General features: G+C 41.1%; 1 protein-coding gene across 3 annotated transcripts in view; it reads right to left on the reverse strand.

Annotated features, from left to right (window-relative positions):
* cnksr2a (connector enhancer of kinase suppressor of Ras 2a) overlaps window positions 1-23,435 on the reverse strand; it is a 562,236-nt gene that overhangs the window by 339,763 nt on the left and 199,038 nt on the right. For all 3 annotated transcript variants that reach the window (XM_072260647.1, XM_072260646.1, XM_072260648.1), the window contains exon 5: window positions 8,762-8,803. In XM_072260647.1, the coding sequence (XP_072116748.1) occupies window positions 8,762-8,803 (42 nt within the window). The remainder of the gene's footprint in view (window positions 1-8,761; window positions 8,804-23,435) is intronic.

Raw genomic sequence — 23,435 nt, forward strand, 5'->3', positions numbered from 1 at the left:
TTTTTAACCAACAGAGCCACTCAACCCCCTCTTCCCACCCTGTCTGTCCTTTCGATACAAGACGTATCCTTGAATGTGAATCTCCCAGCTCTGATTTTCTTTCAGCTACCTCCCAGTGATGCCCAGAGCATTGTACCTGTCAATCTCTAACTGTGCTACAAGATCATCTACCTTATTCCCAATAGTCTGTGTATTCAAATATACCTTCAGACCTGTATTCACCACCTTTTTTGTTTTCACCCCTATGTTACACTTCACTTCATCCCACTGACTACAATTCTGCCCTGTCATCTGCCTGTCCTTCCTCACAGTCTCACTGCACTGACTTGTATACCAACTGTACTGACTTGTATACCAACTGCACTGACTTGTATACCAACTGCACTGACTTGTATACCAACTGTACTGACTTGTATACCAACTGCACTGACTTGTATACCAACTGCACTGACTTGTATACCTACTGCACTGACTTGTATACCAACTGCACTGACTTGTATACCAACTGTACTGACTTGTATACCTACTGCACTGACTTGTATACCAACTGCACTGACTTGTATACCAACTGTACTGACTTGTATACCAACTGCACTGACTTGTATACCTACTGCACTGACTTGTATACCAACTGTACTGACTTGTATACCTACTGCACTGACTTGTATACCAACTGCACTGACTTGTATACCAACTGTACTGACTTGTATACCAACTGCACTGACTTGTATACCAACTGCACTGACTTGTATACCAACTGTACTGACTTGTATACCTACTGCACTGACTTGTATACCAACTGCACTGACTTGTATACCAACTGCACTGACTTGTATACCAACTGTACTGACTTGTATACCAACTGCACTGACTTGTATACCTACTGCACTGACTTGTATACCTACTGCACTGACTTGTATACCAACTGCACTGACTTGTATACCAACTGTACTGACTTGTATACCTACTGCACTGACTTGTATACCAACTGCCCCATCCTCAGCCCCATCACTCAGGTTCCCATCCTGCTGACAGCTTAGTTTAACCCACCCCAACAACTGTAGCAAGCCCACTTGCAAAGTTATCAGTCCCCCTCGGGTTTAGATGTAACCTGTCTTTTTTATACAGGTTATACCTTCCCGGAAAGAGAGCCCAATGAACCAGCAATCTGAAATCCTATCCCCTGCACCAATTCTTCAGCCACTCATTCATCCGTACCATCCTATTCCTGCTCTGACGAGCACGTGGTACTGGGAGTAATCCAGAGATTACTACCTTCGAGGTCCTGCTCTTCAGTCTCTTCCCTGACTCCTATACTCACTGCACAGGGCCTCTTCCCCCTTTCTACCACAATCTCCGGCTGCTCATATACCCGCTTGAGAATCTTCTGCAGCCGCTGAAATATCCTGGACCCTGATACCTGGGAGGCAACCCAACATCCTGGCTTCCATTTCACAACCACAGAATCTCCTGTTCACTCCCCTAACTATCAAGTCTCCTATCACTGTCGCTCTGCCTGACTCTACCCTTCCCTGCTGAACCTTAGAGCTGGACACAGTGCCACTGTGCCCTGATAGGACGACCCCCACCAGCAGTATCCAAAGGGGTATATTTGTCGCTGAGGAGAATGGCCACAGGAGAAGCCTGCACTGACTGCTTACTACCCTCACTTCCCCTGGTGGTCACCCATCTACTATCTGAAGCCTACACCAGACAGTCCTGAGGGCATCCAGCCTAGCTCCAGTTCCTTGACCCTGTCAGTCAGGAGCTGAGGTTAGGTGTGCTTCCTGCAGATGTAATCATCAGGGAGACAGACCATTAGGTATCCTGAAATCCCACATTTTAAAGGAGGAGCATTCCACTACCATTCTGCTTACTCTTATTATGCCTCTAACTTCTCAAACTTAAATTTTAACCTCCAGCTGTTCTCACTCAAGCCTGTTGAGCTAAAGACTGACCACTCTACCACTGTCCACTCACACAGGGGCTGCTCTGCTCAAACTCCACTTTAAAAAAAACTGGCCCTTGCTAATTAACCCATGCAATCTCCTGCATCACAGACAAGTCCCGACATGCCTATGTCTCCATCAACCATTTCATTCTCATCTACACTAATCCGGCACTAATTCCTCTTTATTTTCCCTCTATTCCCCTCACACCTTCCAGATTTTATCATCAACGACACATCCAGTCCTATCAACCAGCATGTTTCTGGGATGAAGGGATGAAAGGAGGAAAGCAGAGCAGATGGAGAAAACACACATAACACAGGAAGAATGTGTAACTCCACTTACTTAATGCCAACGATCGGGATGGAATTCCACAGCTACACGCTGCACCACTGTGCCACTCCAAATATGATGGCCTTCAGACCCAGCTCCCCCAAATCATGGTCAACAAATTAAATAAGAGCTTACATTAAATAGAGACAAAAGTACTGCATGAAAAGTTGAAATTTAGCTGATCTCACAAAAGGAATAAAAGGATACAAGGAAAGGTAGTAAAAGGAAATATGAACCCAAATAAGATGCAAAAGATCTGAAAACTAAATTAAACATTTTGATAAATATAATAAAAGTGTGTGACCCAGGCATGTCAACTTATTAAAGACTTACAGTGGCATGCAAAGGTTTGGGCACGCCGGTCAAAATTCCTGTTACTGTGAATAGCTAACTGAGTAAAAGATGAACTGATTTCCAAAAGACATAAAGTTAAAGATGACACATTTCTTTAATATCTTAAGCAAGAAAACTGTTTTATTTCCATCTTTTACAGTTTCAAAATAACAAAAAAAGAAAAGGGCCCAAAGCAAAAGTTTGGGCACCCTGCATGGCAGTACTTAGTAACACCCCCTTTGGCAAGTATCACAGCTTGTAAACGCTTTCCGTAGCCAGTTAAGGGTCTTTCAGTTCTTGTTTGGGGGATTTTCACCCATTCTTCCTTGCAAAAGGCCTCTAATTCTGTGAGATTCTTGGGCCGTCTTGCGTGCACTGCCCTTTTGAGGTCTATCCAGATTCTCGATGATGTTTAGGTCAGGGGACTGTGAAGCCCATGGCAAAACCTTCAGCTTGCGCCTCTTGAGGTAGTCCATTGTGGATTTTGAGGTGTGTTTAGGTTCATTATCCTATTGTAGAAGCCATCCTCTTTTCATCTTCAGCTTTTTTACAGATGGTGTGATGCTTGCTTCCAGAATTTGCTGGTATTTAATTGAATTCATTCTTCCCTCTACCAGTAAATGTTCCCCATGTCACTGGCTGCGACACAAGCCCAAAGCATGACCGATCCACCCCCGTGCTTAACAGTTGGAGAGGTGTTCTTTTCATGAAATTCTGCACCCTTTTTTTTGCAAACATATCTTTGCTCATTGCGGCCAAAAAGTTCTATTTTAACTTCATTAGTCCACGGGAGTTGTTTCCAAAATGCATCAGGCTTGTTTAGATGTCCCTTTGAACCTTTTGAATAGAACTTTTTGGCCACAATGATCTGATGTTACACCTTAAAAAATAGCTCATTTAAACACTGTAGCCTACAAATTCAGTCTTGTCATAGGGAGTCTCGGCCCGAAATGTTGACTATATTTCTTTTCCATAGACACTGCCTGGCCTGCTGAGTTCCTGTGTGTGTTGCTTGGATCTCCAGCATCTGGAGATATTCTCTTTTTTTGTGATTGGAGCCTACAAATTATTTCCGTCTCCAGATTCAATTTCACTGAATTCAACCAGATGATTTATAGAAACAGGGTATAACCTCTGACTCTACCATCAAATACATTAAGTGATGGCAACCAGAGATGTGTTTCAAAGTATGTGTGAATATAGATATATCCAGTTTGAAGTAGAGCAATTATAAATCATAAAAATGCCTAGTAACACCTTTTTTTCACAAGAACAATGCAATGTGCAAAGAGGCGTTAGAATTCTTAAAGGATTGAAGAGCATGAAAATGCTGAAGAAGTGGTGGTAGCAATGAGAAAAGCCAATTTAAGCTCAGGGTGTTTAGCCAAATGGTGAGAGGTCAACTGTTGGAAGGATAACAGCTGGCACCCACCCTGTGGAGAGGTAGTAGTCTTTGGAGTACAGGCAATCCCTGGGTGATGTAGATGTTCCATTCCTGAGAACTGCTGGGCAGCCAATTTCTCCATACATGAGAAATGCCCATGAATTGTAGCTTACATACTGTACTGCTTTACCTATACTTCCTATAATTATTTGGCTATAGAAGATGGTGCCAGCAGATAACAAAGACACAGCACTGGGCTGGTCTAGACTGAATATGGACTCTTTCAATGACTTGTCGCTGACTTTGGTGTTTTATATTCTGTGTTTTTCGCTCTTTTTTTTGCTGTCTGCGCAATTTTTTTTTGCTCAGTGGGGTTTTGATGTCTCTCTTTGAACAGGTTTATGGTTTTCTTTGTATCGTGACTGTCTGTGGGGAAGACTAATCTCAGGGCTGTAGACTGCATACATACTTTGATAATAAATGAACACTGAACTTCATTTAATAATCACACAGAACAATCCAATAACTAATTAATACCATGAAACATTATTATATATTACGATCTTGAAAATGCTTTAAAATATATGGGAGAAGTTGTGTCAAAATCAGATTTTCACGAGTCAGGTCAACCCAGGAAGACCCTGCATTGTGAATCATTGAAGTACTATGGCATGAAACTGGTATTCATCTGCAAGGAGTAACACATACACTCTCGGTTTTTTTGCACTACCTTATTTTCTATTTTCTATTTATGATTTATAATTTAAATTTTTAATATTTACTATCGATTTGTACTCCAGGGAGTGGGAAGCGCAGAATCAAATATCGCTGTGATGATTGTACATTCTAGTATCAATTGTTTGGCGACAATAAAGTATAAAGGGGGAGCTCAGCAGGTCAGGTAGCATCTATGGACAGTTGGTGTTTTGGGCCAAGACCCTTCATCAGAACTGGAAAGTAAGGGAAGAAGACACCAGAAAAAGTTGGTGTGGGGGGGGGAGAAAGAATACAAACTGGAAGGTAATAGGTGAAGCCAGGTGGGTGGGAGAGGGACGATGAAGTGATAAGCTGGGAGGTGATAAGCAGAAAAGGTAAAGGTCTGAATAAGAAGGAATCAGATAGGGGAGTGGATTATGAAAGAAATCAGAGGAGCACTGGGGGAAGGTGATAGGCAGATGAGGAGATGAGAAGAGGTGAGGGGAGCCAGAGTGGGGAATAGATGAAGAGGGAAGGAAGAGGAGGAAAAATTACCAAAAGTTAGAGAAATCAGTGTTCATGCCATCAGGTTGGGGCCTACCCAGACAGAATAAGAGGAAATGCTCCTCCAACCTGAAACAGCCTCGTCAGGGCAGCGGAGGAGACCATGCACCGACAGGTTGGAATAGGGAGTGAGGACTGGAATTAAAATGGTTGTCCACTAGGAAATGCATTGTTACTCTGGATTTCCAGCATCTGCAGAATCTCGTGACCTTTTCATCTGAAAAGACCTACAGCACAAGGCTAAAAGAATCTGGAATCGTTTGATCTGCAATTGAGAATGTTCAAGGTGTATAGTTTCCAAATATTTGACCTCCTTATGGTTTTTAATTAATAATCTGCTTTGAATTTCCATGAATTCCAGAACCAAGCCCCACCTCTGAGGGAAAACCCATGGAAAACTTTGTGCAATTATGGAGGCACCCTAACATGTGAAAGAAGAGGCAAGAGAAAGTAAGGCAGATGGTTGAAAGCATTGAACTTTCTTTGTAACTGGCTGGATATACAACAGAAACCTTTTGATTTCCCTATATATTAAATGCATTCACTAACTTCATTTATTTGATAGTGGTAAAATTTAAACAAAGCCATTAAGTCACCAGATTTGTTGGGATAGATCATGCCTAATGACAGAAATTGTAGTTGCCGAATGCTAAAATACTCATCAACTGCAGCAGAATATTAGCTCCCAAAGCCCATTTACAATAGAATTTAGTATGGGACCCTTTCCTAATTGAATGAAGTTCTCCACTTGGGACAATATTCCTTGAGAAGATTACTTGAAATCATGTCTGTCTTAAATATCAGAAAACTCAGAATAGAGAAAGACGCATTAAGACTTTATGAAGAAGCGGATCACTCTTGTACGCATACTCAGGTCATTAAACAGCAGTCTAGAGGATAAGGAGAGGATCACAATACCTGTTTTCATATCTGAAGGACTACATTTAAGCGCAAGGAAATCACGTTAAATTTTTATAGCTTTTAATCTACTGTGATCACATGTTAGGATCCCACAATAGGGATGAAGAAGAAGCCACTAATAGAGCAACATGTGAATGAATTAATGTAGGGATAATGTTTTCTGTGAAACATCTGTTAGCAGAATATGAAAATTAATTACAGAGAGACCCAATAAAGCAAGTGCAGATTCTCTGTTCAAATAATCCTCCCCCATTTTTATTCTGTGAATTTTCATAATTGTCAGAAAACAACGTAACGTTTGTTGTGCATAATGTAAACATCTACTCACTGGCAACTTTAGTAGGTACTTCCTGCACCTAATGAAGTGGCTACTGAGTGTATGTTCGTGGTCTTCTGCTGCCGTAGCCCATCCACTTCAAGATTCAATGTGTTGTACATTCAGAGATGCTCTTCTGCACACCACTGTTATAACATGTGGTTATCTGAGCTACTACAGCCTTCCTCTCTGTGTGAACTAGTCTGACCATTCTCTTCTTCACCTCCATCATTACCGAGGTGTTTTTTCACCACTGAAATGCTGCTCACTGGATTTTATTTTCATTCTTTCCACCACTCTCTGTAACCTCTGTTGTGCATAAAATTGCTAGGAGATCAGCAGTTTCTAAGGTACCACTCTGCCTGGCACTAACTATTATAATTAACATGGCCAACATTATCACATTTTTTGGAAATCTGATACTTGGTATGAACACCAACTGAACCTCCTGACCATGTCTGCATGCTTTTATGCATTGAGTTGCTGCTACATGATTGGCTGATCAGATATTTACATTAATGAGCAGGTGTAGAGGTGTACTTAGAAAAGTGGCCACTAAGTGTACCATGTTTTATTTTAAGTTCAAAAGGAGATACTCAAGCTGTGTATAGGTGACTAAATCATTGTTAATAATTTATAAGTATCCTTGCACCAAACTATTACCATTCCACAAATGTCGTCTGGGTGTGAAATGAGGGGAGTAGATCATACTCCCTTGTCACACTATCATTCAGGAAGATTATAGCTGTAATGATCACTGGCCTCAAATTCATTTCTCTGCCCCATCCCTGTAACTTTTGATCCCATGAAATCCAAAAAACTGTCAGTCTTGAAAAATTCTTCTATCAAGATCTCACAGAAGTGAAGAATCATGATCAACTGCAGCTGATGTCTAGACATCAATGATTCAATATGTGACTCAATCAGGGTAAAATATTGGCATTAAAAAGTTGATATGATATTTATACAGACCCAATCAAAGTACTAACAAAGTGAATGAACTCAGCAGGTCGAATAGCATCCGTGAAGGTAAAGTGATGGCCGTGGTCAAGACCCTGCATCAGGTCCGAACATGCAGACAAAGTTATTGAAGTGGGAGGGTGGGCTGAGACCAAGGCTGGTAGGCAGAAGGTGGAAACATAAAAATATTGTGACAGATGGGGACGGGTGGGGAAGGACCGAGACGGGGACGGGCGGGGAAGGGGCCAGACAGGGACAGGCGGGGAAGGGGCGAGATGGGGACGGGCGGGGAAGGGGGCAAGATGGGGACGGGTGGGGAAAGACCGAGACGGGAACGGGCGGGGAAGGATCGAGACGGGGACAGATGAAGAGAGCTGAGGAAGAGGATAGGAAAAGTGAACCAAATTAGAAGTAAGCCAGGTGAATGGTATGTGGCTACAGGCAGATTGAAGCTGCTTGCAGAAGATGACAAGCCTAGGCAGGAGACGGGGGAGAAGGGAAAGGTGAACAAGGGAGAGAGACAGCCTTTTCCGGTAGACTGAATTACCCGAATCTGGTAACTTCCACATTCACGTCATTATGCTGGAGACTACCCAGAGGAATAAAAACTTGTGAAAAAAATGATACAATTTTCTGGTTTTGTTCTTAATAGTTTTTGAATGTTCCAGATGTTGGGCACACTGAGAGACGTTGCACAAGATGGCCTGCTCTGACAGACAGCTGATCACCTCATCTGCATCCAATACGTATTGTATCATACAGTCAATTACAGCAATACTTTCCTCTCAGTTCTGACTTCAGCTACCTCCACCAAATCCAATTTATTCAAAAAATCTCGATGTCCTCTGATGCATAAAACACTTAATTGCTTTTCCCCAAATGGAGTTGGTGTAATTCTCATAACACATCTATAACCCAATAAAAATCTTTATCTTCTTCAAATCTTTCCAAAGCTTTATTTCTCCTTCACACACCAAATTCTGACAGTTATAGATGCCCTGCAAAATCCATCAGTTCCTTGACTCCCTCCCAGTTATTAAATCAATTTTTCAGTCATCACTATTCCAGTTGTTTGAAAGTTTTTTTCTCAACCATTACAACTCTGTCCTCCCATAAAATCTTACAGAAAAACCCTGTTTTCAAACCAGTAAAATGTCCATCATCAAACGCTCTCCTCTACCTTGGAAGTCTTTTCTTCCTGTTGTATTCCCACACACTATAAAAACGTTATGGATTAAAAAGGCTATAAAATGCAAGTTGTCAATATTTTTCAAATAATACCCAGCCAAAATTCAATAAACTTACCACATGAAGAATCTTGTTTTCAGTTTCATAAACAGTACAGTCCTGCCAAGAAAAAAAGAAAAAAAGTAACTATATATATTGTTAAGAAATACTTAATAACTAATTAGTTAGATTCTGGAACAGTAAAATAATGATCAGAGATCTCCCTGTATTTGTAAAATAAATTTGATCTATCATTATATGGACTCGAACAACTTGAATTACAAAAAATATTATTTTCCAATAAGTCAATGCTGAGAAATTATATTCATTTTCTATTTCTTGAGAACTTCCAAACCAGAAGCATGAGAGACACAGCACAGTATTCCTGATGAGGCAACCATACCAATCAAAAAGATTGCTTCATCCATAGGACTAGTCTTGTCTAGAACATCGAAAGTAAAACATACAATTACAATTTTTTTTAGATTAACTCAAGAGCCATGCCATTAAGATCATTGCCTTGTCTTTATTGTTGGTCAATGTTAATTAAATAGAGAACACATGCTGGTACGTATGATTTTGAACAGGTACATCAACAATCGCCAAGCACTGAATAACTCACGAGTCACAATGAAAATGATTGGGCAGTGAGGGCATAATACTGTGACTTATTTTGCATTACTGCAGAACCCACTTACATCCTCTTTTGCAAGTAGATGCATAGACATTTTATTGAAGATGACATTTTAATATATTTCACTTTTTTTGCACCTTGCTTCAATTGCACATATCCAGTATATCCCAGTAGAAGGCATAACAAGCTGTTGGCGCAATGCAATAAGATAACACCCACAAAATATGAAGTAATATATTTTCAATAATACTACCAAAAATGTTAATAATTAACTTACAGAAAGCTTGTGCAATCAATAGAGTCCAGAAACAAAATAGATAATTTATCAGAACTGGCTGCCAAGATGAGGGAAATCAAAGGAAGTGGGGAATAATATAGGTGGAGGTGAGGGAACGGCTTGTCATTTGAAGAGCGTTTGATGGCCCTAAGCCCGAATTCACTGGAATTCAGAAGAATGAGGGGTGACCTAATTGAAACCCATCGAATGGTGAAAGGCCTTGATAGAGGTGGATGTGGAAAGGATGTTTCCGATGCTGGGAGTGTCTAAGAATAGAGTGTACAGCCTCAAAATAGAGAAATGGCCTTTTAAATGGAGATGAGGAGGGATTTCTTTAGCCAAAGTGTGGTGAATCTGTGGAATTCGTTGCCACAGAGAGTTATGGAGACCAAGTCTTTATGTAAATTTAAAGCAGAGGTTGACAGATTCTTAATTGGTCAGGGCATGAAGGGATGGGGGGGGGGGAGGTAGGAGACTGGGGCTGAGAGGAAAAATGGATCAACCATGATGAAATGGCAGAGCAGACTCAATGGGCCAAATGGCCTAATTCTGCTCCTATATCTTATGGTCTTCTAGAAGGGCAAGAAATATGAAATTGGTTTCCTCCAGACGCACCCCTACCACACATAATGAAGATGTCCTTGTGGCTTGGTTAGTTCCCAAACCACCATGAGCATTGGCAGACACCCCACCTCTCCCGGAACTTCCGGGAGTCTCCCGCATATTAATAGTGGCTCCCTGAAGCCCGCAAATTATATACAATATCACAGAAATCAATTTTTTTGAGAGTGAGCGAGAGAAAAGCAAAAGAGAGTGCGAGAGCGACCACGAGAGAGAGAGAGAGACTATGAGAGACAGCGCACACGAGCGAGAGCAAAGGCAAGTGCGCGAGCGAGAGAGAGAGAGAGAGAGAGAGCGAGAGAGAGCAAGAGAGAGAGAGAAAGCGAGCGAGCGAGAAAGCAAGAGAGAGCGGGCGAGAAAGCGAGAGCGCTTGAGAGCACGCGAGCGACCACGAGAGAGAGAGAGCACAAGCGAGAGTGCGCCATGGCAGAGAGTTCCAAAAAAATATAAAACGTACTTCACCCCAGACTACACTAAAGTGTACCCCTGCCTATTAGAGGTCAAAATAATGACAGTGTTGCTCGCTGCAGTCTTTGCAACAGTGACTTTTCTATTGCCCATGGTGGGTTAAGACTGTAAAAGACGTGTTGAGGTGAGTTTAACAGGTGTCATTCGTTTATTAGCATAGCTAACGTTATTTAAACTAGCTGGCCAGCTGCTAAGGAGCTACTCTATTGCAGACATCCCACCTCTCCTGGAAGTCTTCCGCAAATTGATGGTGCTACCTCCCTGAAATGAGTTTTTGCAGGGTGGGATGTCTGCATTGGTAACACACTGAGGTGCACAATTCAAAGATATTTACTGCAACATGAGTCAGTGCTGCCTGTGATGTAAAGAGTAACAAATAACACAGAGTCAATGCTTATTAAAGTCTCGATGGGGATCCTTTAGCGTGCACAAAATTTGCTCTGTAATTTGCTTCTGGTCTCACTGTGAGTGGAAAGAAGAGTTTATGGGCTACGGCACTTCAATCTGATTTCTGTTGGAATGGAGGTAGATAACACCACGTATGTGGATGACATCAACAGCTGCAAATTCAATGACGGGGAACTGTCACCTGCATGAGGATGATTCATATCTGGAGCTGCCCAATCCAACATTTCAGGCTGGGGCTTCAGCAGGATTTGGGTATAAATAGTTCAAAACATGCAAAAAGTGACTTTTCATTTGCAATTAATGCATAACAAAGCCAAAAAATTATGGTCCAATTTCTAGTCAGTATTCAATGCTGACTTTGTTAGGGGAGGGGACTTTTGTAGCTTGGCTGTCAAACATGTAAATCTTGACGTTTGAATGTCACACCAAGAATGATTTCAAGGCTATAATCACAGAGGAAGGCCATTCAGCCCACTAACTCTATACCAGCAATCCAGCTAGTCCGATTCCATGCATTCTCACACCATAAGCTACAAATTCTTTCTCTTCAAATACTTAACCTAGCACACTTTGTAAGCCACAGATAAATCTCTCTCCATGCTGGCAATGCATTCCAGGCTCTACATGCTAGGTAAAACACACACACATCTCCTTTTGTTGCTGCACAGTGCTGCAACTAATAGAGTTGCTGTCTTATAGTTCCAGAAATCCTGACCTCCATCTTGCGTGGAGTTTACACATTCTGATGTGACCTGATCATCCTCCCAGATGATGCAGTTTCTTCCCAACAGACACTCAGAGTGTTTGGTTAATTAGCCATCACAAATTGCTCATAGCTTGTAGATACAGTAACTGCACAGATAGAATCTGAAGGTTGCTGATAGGAATGCGAGGAGAATAGAGTGGGGTTGATATGGATGGGTGATGGAGGGTCAGCACGGACTCGGTGGGCCAAGGTACCTGCTTCCAGACTGTTGGACTTTATGACTTGTTGTGCTTTTGCCAATCACTTTTATTTTATGTCCTCTGGTTCTTGATTCTTCCACCAATATGAACTCAATCTACCTTGATGATCTCACTGAATTCATGACCTTACCAGGTCTCCTCAGAGCTTCCTCTGTTCCAAGGAAAGCAATTCTAATTCTCCAGTCTCTCCGTGTAACTGTAGGCCCTCGAACTCACAATCACTCTGCTAAATCTCTTCTGCACCTTTCCTTTATACTTTACATCATTCCTAATCTGTCATACATAGAACTGTTCATGGTACATAGATAGATCATAGAACAAAGACAGGTCCTTTGACCCATGATGTCTGCTCCAGCAATGATTTAATTTAAATAAGTCCCATCTGCACAGGGTTGATATCCTCCCATGCTTCACCCGTTCATCCCTGTCTAAATGATGATTAAACATTGCTATCTATGTGTTTCTACCACATCCACTGGCAGTACATTCCAGACACTTACCACTCAGCGTAACCTCAGACATCACTTTTAAACTTTCTCCTTCTCACCTTAAAACTATGCCCTTTAGCATTTGACATTTCCAGCCTAGGATATCCACCCTATCGACGTCTCTCCTAACTTTATATATCTCTATCTGGTCGCCCCTCACCCGACAACACTCCAGAGAAAACAATAAGAGTTTGTCCAGCTTCTTCCATATATCTAGTACTCTCCAGGCAACATCCAGGTAAACATCTTCTGCACCCTCTTCAATGCATGCAAATCCTTTCAGAACTACATGGTGCTCCAAGTGCAGTAAAACAAAGCATTATTGAGCAGCAACTTTCACACACAGAGCACCAACTGATGAAGGGAAGTATACTGCATGCATTCTTTCACACCCTATCCAAATCTGTTGCCACTTTCAGGAATGTATGAGCTTGTACCCCCAAGACCCAACTGATACATATCCTGCTGTATTCATTGTCAAACTTCCTCACTATCCCCAATTCTGCTATTTTTTGTGTCTGCAAACTTTCTAATGGTACGAATTATGACAGAACTAGTGTTTTGTAACAGTTCATCAGGTCTTCCTTGCAGATGCAATATATTCTATACACTTTTACACTTCCATCCAAGTAGCCTCCAACCTGATGGCATGAACATCAGGTATACTTTCTTCTCTTGTTTTCCTGTTCCCCTCCCCCTTCCCTCTTCTATTTCCCACTTGGCCTCTTACCTCTTCTCCTCAGCTGCCCAATCACTTCCCCCTAGTGCCTCTCCTTCTTCCGTTTCTCCCATAATCCACTCTCCTCTCCTATCAGATTCCTTCTTCCGCTGCCCTTTATCTTTCTCACTCACCTGGCTTCATCTATCACCTTCTAGCTTGTCCTTCCATCCCCTCCTCCCACCCTTTTTATTCAGGCATCTTCCCACTTTCTTTCCAATTCTGTTGAAAAGCCTTGGCCCAAAATGTCGAGATTATTTATTTTCATGGATGCTGCCTGACCTGCTGAGTTCCTCCAGCATGTTCTGTGTGTTTCTCTGGATTCCCAGCATCTTCAGATTCTCAGGTTTATACCTTTAACCACTTTCTACAAACTTTGTACCTATATCCTTTAATTCTCCATTGAACTCTTTTTCGAATTTTGCCATCTAGTTTACATTGCCTTTTTTCATCCTTTCTACCAAACGTTATACTTCATATTCCTCAGATTTTTCCACCCGTCTATACACTTAGTGGCTACTTTATAAGGTACCTCCTGTACCTAATAAAGCGGCCACTGAATGTATTTCATGGTCTTCTGCTTCTGTAGCCTATCCGCTTCAAGATTTGACATACTGTGTGTTCAAAGACGCTCTTTTGCGCATCACTGTTCTAACACCTGGTTGTTTGAGTTTACTTTGCCTTCCTGTCAGCTTGAACCAATCTGACCATTCTCCTCTGACCTCTCTCATTAACAATGCATTTTTTGACCATAAAACTATTGCTCACTGAATATTTAGTTAGACACAATTTACATTTGCTCAATCCATATAGGTCCTCATGACTGCCAATTCTTCCATTAACTCTTGAATTTTACTCACCACTGAGCAACAACTTGTCTCTGCCTGCTGGGTTTATCTCTACACCCTCTACAGAAGGCAATTTGTTGTGTTACACTAATCTCTGATGATATCATTTGTAAATCCATACATTTTGCAATATATGTTGCTCAACCATCTACCCAAATACCTAAAATAAATCCAGGGTGTGAGGATAATTAAAAATATTATTTTATGTTTTGATATTTCTGGATTATTGTCTATTTCATTTTACATTTCAACCCTCTTTCTCCCAGTTAGTTCATTAGGAGATTTATTATCAATTAATTGGAAGAACAAATGTTAATAACATTCTGCTACTCACTTGCTAGGAACCTTTATTAATCAGGGTTCATATCAATATTCATATGCTCCACTAGCTCTTCAAGTAGGTGCATGAATTACACCACAGCTACATTTTGCTCACTTGGTCAACTATTTTGTTGTATCCCCCAAACAAGCTGTTCAGCATATGGTGAGGCATTTCCTCCTTTCAGCTGATCCATGACAGGAGGCAAAAGGAGCAGGGGGCAAGTTCAATCTTTGTACACTTATCCACATGGAGGAAACAGTGTTCGACATTAACACAACATTTTCCAGCAAAGAGGAAAAAAGAAGATGGTACCTTCAGACTTTTATATTTCCATATTCCTTTATAACAGAGGACATTTCAGCCCATTGAATCTTTATCAGTTCACAGGAGTTCTCACATTAGCCCCTCTTCTCCTCACATTCCCATCAGCCCCAGATTTTACAACTCAGCTGCACACTCAGACCAATTTCTAGCATTCAATTTTTCTCCCAACCGGCACATCTTTGGAACACTGGAGGAAAATGGAGCATACTTCAGGATGCATCGCGACTTGGTATGGCAACTGGATTGCCCAAGACTGCAAGAAATGGCAGAGGGATGTGGACACAGCTTAGCACATTATGAAATCCAGCTTCTACCCCACATTTACACTTTGTACCTCCTCAGTAAAGCAGCCAACATAAAGACCGCATCCACCCCAGACATTCTCTCTTCTTCCCCCTTTCCTCAGCAGAAGATACAAAAGCATGAAAGCATGTACCATCAGGCTGAAGGAGAGCTTCTAGCTTGCTGTTATAAGACTCTTGAATAGACTACTTATGGAATAAGAAGGATTCTGGACCTGACAGTCATTATAGCCTTGCGCCTTATTGTCTGCCTGCGCTGTGGTTTCTTTGAAAAGGTGACACTATGTTCTGCATGGTGCTGTTGCTTATCCCTTGTTCTATGTTAATAGCCAGAGGTCTGTGTGTGTCAGGGAGCAAAAGTGAGTGCCATTGCTATTACAAAGAAAAAAGTGGTAGGCAAGCTCAAAGGTCTTAAGTTGGATAAGTCACCTGGACCAGATGGACTACATCCCAGAGTCCCGAGAGAGGTTGCTGAAGAGATAACGGATGCATTGGTCATGATCTTTCAAGAATCACTTGATTCTGGCATGGTCCTGGAGGACTGGTAGATCGCAAATGTCATTCCACTCTTTAAGAAGGGAGGAAGGCAAAGCAAAGGAAATTATAGATCAGTCAGCTTAACCTCAGTGCTTGGGAAAGTATTGGAGTCTATTATTAAGGATGAGGTTTCAGGGCACTTGGTGACTAACGATAAAATAATTCAAGGTCAGCATGGTTTCTGTAAAGGGAAATCTTGCCTGACAAATCTGTTAGAGTTCTTCGAGGAAGTAACAAGCAGGGTGGACAAACAAGAGGCAGTGGATGTCATTTACCTGGATTTTCAGTAGGCATTTGATAAGGTGTCACACGAGGCTGCTTAACAAGATAAAATCCTATGGCATTACATGAAAGATACTGGCGTTGGTAGAGGAACGGCTGGCAGGCAGGAGTAAAAGGGGTCTTTTCTGGTTGGCTGCCAGTGACTTGTGGTGTTCTTCGCGTCAGTATTGGAACTGCTACTTTTCACATTGTTTGTCAATAATTTGGACAATGAAATTGATTGCTTTGTGGTAAAGTTTGCGGATGACACGATATCAAGATAGGTGGAGGATTAGGTAGTGCTGAGGAAGCAATGCGATTGCAGGACTTAAACAAATTTGGAGAATGGGCAAAAAAGTGGCAGATGGAATACAGGGTTGGGAAATGTACGACAATGCATTTTGGTAAAAGAAACAATAGTGCGGACTGTTATCAATATGGGGAGAAGGTTCAAACATCAGAGGTGCAGAGTTCTCGTGTAAGACTCCCAGAAGGTTAATTTACAGGTTGAGTCTGTGATAGAGGCAGCAAATGCAATGTTGGCATTTATTTCAAGGGGAATAGAATATAAAAGCAAGGAGATAATGCTGACACATTATTAGACACTAGTCAGTCTTCACTTGGAGTACTGTTAACAGTGTTGAGCCCCATATCTCAGAAAGGATGTGTTGTCATTGGAGAGAGTCCAGACGAGGTTCATGAGGATGATTCCGGGAATGAAGGGGTTAACATCTGAGGAGTGTTTGCCAGCTTTGGGCCTGTACTCATTAGAATTTAGAAGAATGTGGGGGGGGGGATCTCACTGAAACCTACCAAATATTGAAAGGACTACATAGGGTGGATGTGAAGAGGATGTTTCCTGTGATGGGGTATCCAGAACTAGAGCGCACAGCCTTAAAATTGAAAGGCGACCTTTTAGAACAGAAGTAAGGAAGAATTATTTTAGCCCAAGGGAGTGAATCTATGGAATGCTCTGCCACAGACTGTGATGGAGGCCAAGTCCGTGTGTATATTTAAAGTGGAAGTCGATAGTTTACTGATCAGTCTGGTCATCAAAGGATATGGCAACAAGGCAGGTATATGGGGTTGAGTGGGATCCGGGATCAGCCGTGATGGAATGGCAGAACAGACTCAATGGGCTGAATGACCTCATTCTGCTCCTATGTCTTATGGTCTAATATACTCACATGATGAAATGAACTGTATGGATGGCATGCAAATTTTTTCACTGTACCCTGGTACGTGACAATCATAAAACAATTTACCGATTTATCATAAAATGGAAAACCCCTGTGGTCACAGGGAGAAAGAGAAATCTCCACATAAACAGTGCTTGTGGTTGGGGTTGAACAAGGAGGCGACGTATCATTTCCACCAATTATACCACAGGCCACGCTTAATTCTTGTTCTCACCATCCTCCTCAGCCCCATCTCTTCTGACTTCTAATTTTAAAAATGCGAAAGGATAAAGAAGCTCCTCCCCTCAAGATCAACATCCCTTCTCCTCGGAAACACAAGTAATGTAACTACGCAGAGAGTCAATAAACAGTACGCACTAACAAAGTACATAAATGTTACTAGATATAAACCTGAGATTGATTTTCATGTGGGCATTCACAGTAAATATAAAGAAACACAACAGAATCAATGAAAACCTATACACAACATGGTGGACAAACAACCAATGTGCAAATGACAATAAACCACAAGTACAAAAAGAAAACAAATACACAAATAATAATAATAAACGAGCAATAAAAATCGAGAACACGAGATGAAGAATTTTTGAAAGTGAGTCCATAATTTATAGGAACAGCGTTGGGGTGAGTGAAGGTTTAAGAGCCTGATGGTTGAGAGGTAATAATTGTTCCTGAACCTGGTGGTGTGAGTTCTGAGGCTCTTTTAACTTCTTCCTGATGGCAGCAGTGAGAAGAGAGCATGTCCTGGGTGGTGGGGGTCCCTGATGATGTGCTTTACCCATGATAAACTGGGCCAGATCCACTATTCTTTGTAGGATTTTCCATTCAAAGGCATTGGTGTTTCCATACCGGGCTGTGATGCAGCTAATTAATACACTCTGCAACACACATCTATAGAAGTTTTCCAAAGTTTTAAATAGATAGATAGATACTTTATTGATCCCAAAGGAAATTACAGTGTCACAGTAGCATTATAAGTGCACAGATATACAAATATAGGAAGAAAAGTAAGAAAGAATAAAAAAATAAGTTACCTCAAACAGTCTTAGCTGGAGGGTCATCACTTCTCCAGCTATAGATTGATTAATTACAGAGCCTAATGGACAAGGGTGAGAATGACCTTATATAGCGCCCTTTGGAGCAGCACAGTTATCTGTTTCTAAAAGTACTCCTTTGTTCAGCCAAGGTGGCATGCAGAGGGTGAGAAACATTGTCTGAAATTGCTAGTATTTTCCATAGGGTCCTTCATTCTGCCACAGCCTTCAGCGTGTTCAGTTTGACTCCTATACCAGAGCCAACCTGTCTAATCAGTTTATCGAGCCTGTTGGCATCACCTGTGTTGATGTCATTGCCCCAACACACCACTGTACAGAAGACTATACTGATGACAACAGACTGGTAGGAGATGTGAAGGAGAGGACTACATACTTCAAAGGATCTCAGTATCCTCAGGAGGTAGAGGCAACTCTGGCTTTTCTTGGACACGTATTGGTGCTCCACTCAAGTCTGTCATCCAGGTGCACCCCCAGGTACTTTTACATCCTCACAACATCCACATCCTCACCATCAGTAGTAACAGGGAGCAATGCAGGCTTAGTCTTCCTAAAGTCCATCACCATCTCCTTTGTCTTACTGACATTGAGCTGCAGATGATTCAGCTTGCACCATTTGACCACATTCTCCACCAGGACCCTGTATTCATCCTCTCGTCCTCCCTTTATAAACCCAACTATTGCTGGGTCATCAGAGAATTTCTGCAGAGGACCTGACTTACTGTTTTATCTAAAGTCCGAGGTATACAGGGTAAGCAGGAAGGTTGCCTTTGGAGTCCCAGTGCTGATTATACCCATGTCTAACACACAGCTCTGAAGCCGCACAAACTGTGGTCTGCCAGTCAGGTTGTCCATTAACCAAGATACAATGGAAGTCATGCCGAATCTTCTAAGGAAGTAGAGCCGCTCTGGTGCTTTCTTCATAATTGCATTTACATTCTGGGCCCAGGACAGATCCTCTGAAATGATAACACCGAGGAATTTAAGTTGCTAAACCTCTCCACCTCTGATCACCCATTGAGAACCGGCTCATCGACCTCCAGTTTACTCCTCCTGAAATCAACAACCAGCTCCTCAGTCCTGTTGACATTGACAGGTTGTTGCCGTTCCATCACTCAGCCAGATTTTCTTTTTTTTGTAATTTATTTTTTATTGAAGTTCCTCATCAAACAAACATTTCCATAAGAAGTATTTCAGATATTGTACATATATATCATATAATTATATTTGCCACAAATCTCCACATAATATTTATCTGAGTTATACACTATAGAAAGGAGAGGAAAGAAAGAACAAGCAAAAGGAGAAAACTATGTACAAGTAGGGAGTGATCTTTTTTTTACAACATATTCATTGGTTTGTGAGAATAAAATCAGGCCTATGAGGTGTTATGTAGTTGAACTATTTTTCCCAGTATGAATCAAATTGTTCCAACTTATGATTAACAGATGCTGTTACCTTCTCCATTTTGTAAATGTCCATTGTAATTTCCATCCATGCATTTAAAGTTGGGCTCTCCTGTGATAACCATTTCCTGGTAAGAGTCTTTTTACCAGCCACCAGCAGTATATTCATTAAATATTTATCTTTCAACCATTCTTGAGGTATATACCCAAAATATATGGTCTTACTTTCTAAGGGTATTTCACATTTAAAAATATCTTGTAGGGCATTGTGTATCCCACTCCAATAGTCTTTGATAACAGGGCAATCCCAGAAAATATGCTAATGGTTTGCCATTTAATTTTCACAATTTCTTCAGCAAACAGGGAGGTTCCTATCATAAAGCAATTTCTGAGAGGGTGGAATAAAATATCTTATCAAGTTTTTCCATCCAAACTCCCTCCATTTCTGTGAACTGGTACACTTCCATTGATACCTCCATATTATTGTCCATTCTTCCTCAGCTATAATTATCCCTCCTTCCTTCTCCCATTTTGCTTTAATGTATGAAGTCAAATGTGCTTTAAGATTTGACAAACCCTTACACACGCTTGAAATGATTCTACTACCATTATTTGAATTATATGCTTTTCTAAATAGCTCTATCCAACATGTACTTGCCTTGGTTACATTTTTAACCCTCCTATTAGCATACTGTCACATCTATAGATACCAATAAAAGTTTAGTTTTTCTAATAAGTGTTTCTTTAAGCATTTCAAAACTGAACAGTGTTCCTTCTTTCATTATATTGCAAAGAACTGTTATTCCTTTAGCTGTCCAGTCCTTAAATCCAGCATCCAGCTTATTCGGAGTAAAATCCGAGTCATATGCTATCTTTTTCTTCAGTTCCCACGCCAGTATTTTCATAGACTTAGATCCACTTTCATAATGTCTCTGTTTCAGAACATCAAATTTTTCCTGATTTCTTGCGTAGCCAAGCTATTAATTTCATTCCTAATTTTTTAAATTTCCTCTAATGTATGCTGTTTCAAATTCAATTTGTGTTTTTTTCTAGTTCCTTCAGCCTATTTTGTAATTCCTGTAATGTTTTATTCTTTATTTTTTTCTTATATGAAGATATCGCCATAATTTTCCCTCCTAAGACAGCCTTCAGAGTATCCCATAGAATGGGAGGTGCAACCTCTCCATTATCATTGAATTCTAAGTAAAGGCCAATTTCTTTTTTAACTTGTTCCTTAAAGTAGGGATCATTGAGTAGACTTGAATTTAGTTTCCAAATAGTATTCTTTGGTTGTAGGTCAAAATCAACAGATAAATATATAGGTGCATGGTCACTTACATCTATTGTCCCAATTCCACAGGTGTTTATTTTGTCTTTGTCTTTTCCAAATGTTATGAAATTGTCTATTCTTGCATATACAGAATGGGGGCAGAATAATAAGTGTAATCCCTTCTGTCGGGGACAAGGTCCCTCCATATATCAATTAAACCAACATTCTCAAAAAGTGTATTAACTCTCTTATGTAAGGATTTTGTTTCATAGATTTTTCTATTGGAAGAGTCTAACTTTGGTCGTAATTATAAATTTAAGTCTCCCCCACATATCAGGAGACCTTCTGTTTCTGTTACCATAATATTAGTAATTTTCTGAAAGAAACTAATATCACTTCCTGGAGGTGCATATATATTCAATAGCGTAACTGAATTTCCATCTATAGTCCCCCTTACCAGAATATGTCTGCCCTCCTTATCTCCCATTTCAAATACTTTTTCAAAATTTAGCTTGCTTGAGATGAGAATAGCAACTCCTCTCCTATGTTCTGATTTATGTGAGGAGAAAAACAAACTAGTGAAGCCCATTCTCTTTAGCTTTCCATGCTCATTATCACTTAAGTGAGTTTCCTGTAAATATACTAAATGGGCTTGTTCTTTTCTCATTTTGAATAGAATTTTACTGCATTTGATTGGATTTAACAGCCCATTGACATTAAAAGAAATGAATTTTACTTTATCTTTAGCCATGTGTATTTATCTGTCAATATATCATTGAAATTAGCAGAATAAAAGTTAATTGATCTACTCCCTGAACAAATAAGAACCAAGAAATGCAAATAATAAAAAAAGGCAACCAAGGTGTGATTCCAAGGCTGAGGTCTCTAGCAGATGACCCTGGGTTGAGCTAGAGGAAACAACTAGCCATAGGGGTTAACCCCTCCCCCCATGAGTTGGGGGCCCCCATTATAGTACCTGTAATAGTAAGTGAAGAAGTCTATGTCCATTACACAGAAAAGATTTCTCTGTGTATTCCTCCCATATATATATTCTCATTTAGGTGGGGAAAAAAGAGTGAATAAATGAATAAAACAAATTGAGTAATATAAAATCCACGTTATAATAAGTATTTCTTGAAATAGGTATAGCACCATCTACTTTTGCTTCCGTTTATCTTATCAACACTTTTAAAGTTAGCCAAACCTTCTGGCTCTTCTGGAGGGGGTGAGGACTGTCTTCGGAAAACTCACAGTCTCTTCCTGATATTCTCTCGCCCTCCTCCCGTCCCCTGCTTTCTCGGTTCTCTTACTATTTCCCAAGCAGATCGGGATAACTGCTCAGCCAGGCTTTCCCTCGGTTTGATCACGCTGACGGGCAGCCCTCTGCTCCTCATGTCTGTAGTCGGCTCTTCCACTGTCTGATACAGTTGCGTACCATCTTCATAAAACACCCGCAGTTTAGCAGGGTACGGAGTTTGGAATCTAATCTTTCCTTGATGTAATATTCGCTTTACTGCAGAGTATTTTTTACGTTTCTGCAGGACCACCGGGGGGGTAATCTTGATCGAAATATATTAATATTCCGTCCAAAAACACCATCTTCTTACCCCAGGCGCTTCATAGAATCTCCACCTTGGTATTGTATCGGAGGAATCTAATTACTATTGAGCGTGGCTTATCTTCTCTGTCTCCAGTAGGCCTCGGGACGAGCGCATGATGCGCCCTCTCAATTTCAAGCTCCATAGTGGAGGGAATCTCTAGCGCGTCCCGCAGCAGCTTTCCTACAAACTCCATCATAAACAAACCCTCCGCTCCTTCGGGAACATTGTATATTCCTGATATTTTTTCATCGTGATCTTCCCTCCTGGTCAATCTGTTTACTTTCTTGTTGATTTAATATTTTTATTGTCTTCCTTAGTATCCATTCCACGTTTTGCACGCGATCTTCCACCTTCTCAATTCGAGTCTCTGCCACCGCTATTTTTTGATTGACATTGGCGAGCTCTAACTTGATATAATTGAGTTGCTGTTTAATACCTTTTTGAAATCCCCGTATCTCTTCCAGAACTTTTATCATATTTGCTGCTTCGCCTGAATGAGGCCCATCGTCAGCCCTGCTAGCATGCGTTCAGGTAGGAGAGCCGCGCATTGCACCTCTCTCATCCATAGGCTCCGCAGTGATGCTTTTTTCATCTCCATTCTTTTTCCCCATTCTTGCCCCCCTTATCAATTCAGATATCTTCGAAAGATCTTATATTTGATGGATTAAGAGGGCAATATATGCGTTTTTCTGGAGGAGCTATTGATTTAAGCTGCCATTCTGGATGATGACGGTCACCGGAACCACTCAGCCAGATTTTCAATCTCCCTCCTATATGCTGATTCATCACCTCCTTTGGTTCAGCCAAAGACAGTGGTGTCATCAGCAAAAGTAAATATGGCAACAGCCTGTATGTAGCCCCCCCCTGGCTACCCCCAGGGTGGCTCGGCTCGCTGTTGTCTAGGAAGTTCACCATGAAACTCTAACGCTGGAGTGTGCCACTGGCAGCTGTGAAATCATGCAGCACTTGATTGAACATACTGAGGCTGTCCATTCATTTAGATTATTACCACTTGCTTAAGTCTGTTATTGTTTGGGCAGCTGATCAAAC

The sequence above is a fragment of the Mobula birostris genome, chromosome 6 (assembly GCF_030028105.1).
Source record: "Mobula birostris isolate sMobBir1 chromosome 6, sMobBir1.hap1, whole genome shotgun sequence".
Taxonomy (NCBI): domain Eukaryota; kingdom Metazoa; phylum Chordata; class Chondrichthyes; order Myliobatiformes; family Myliobatidae; genus Mobula; species Mobula birostris.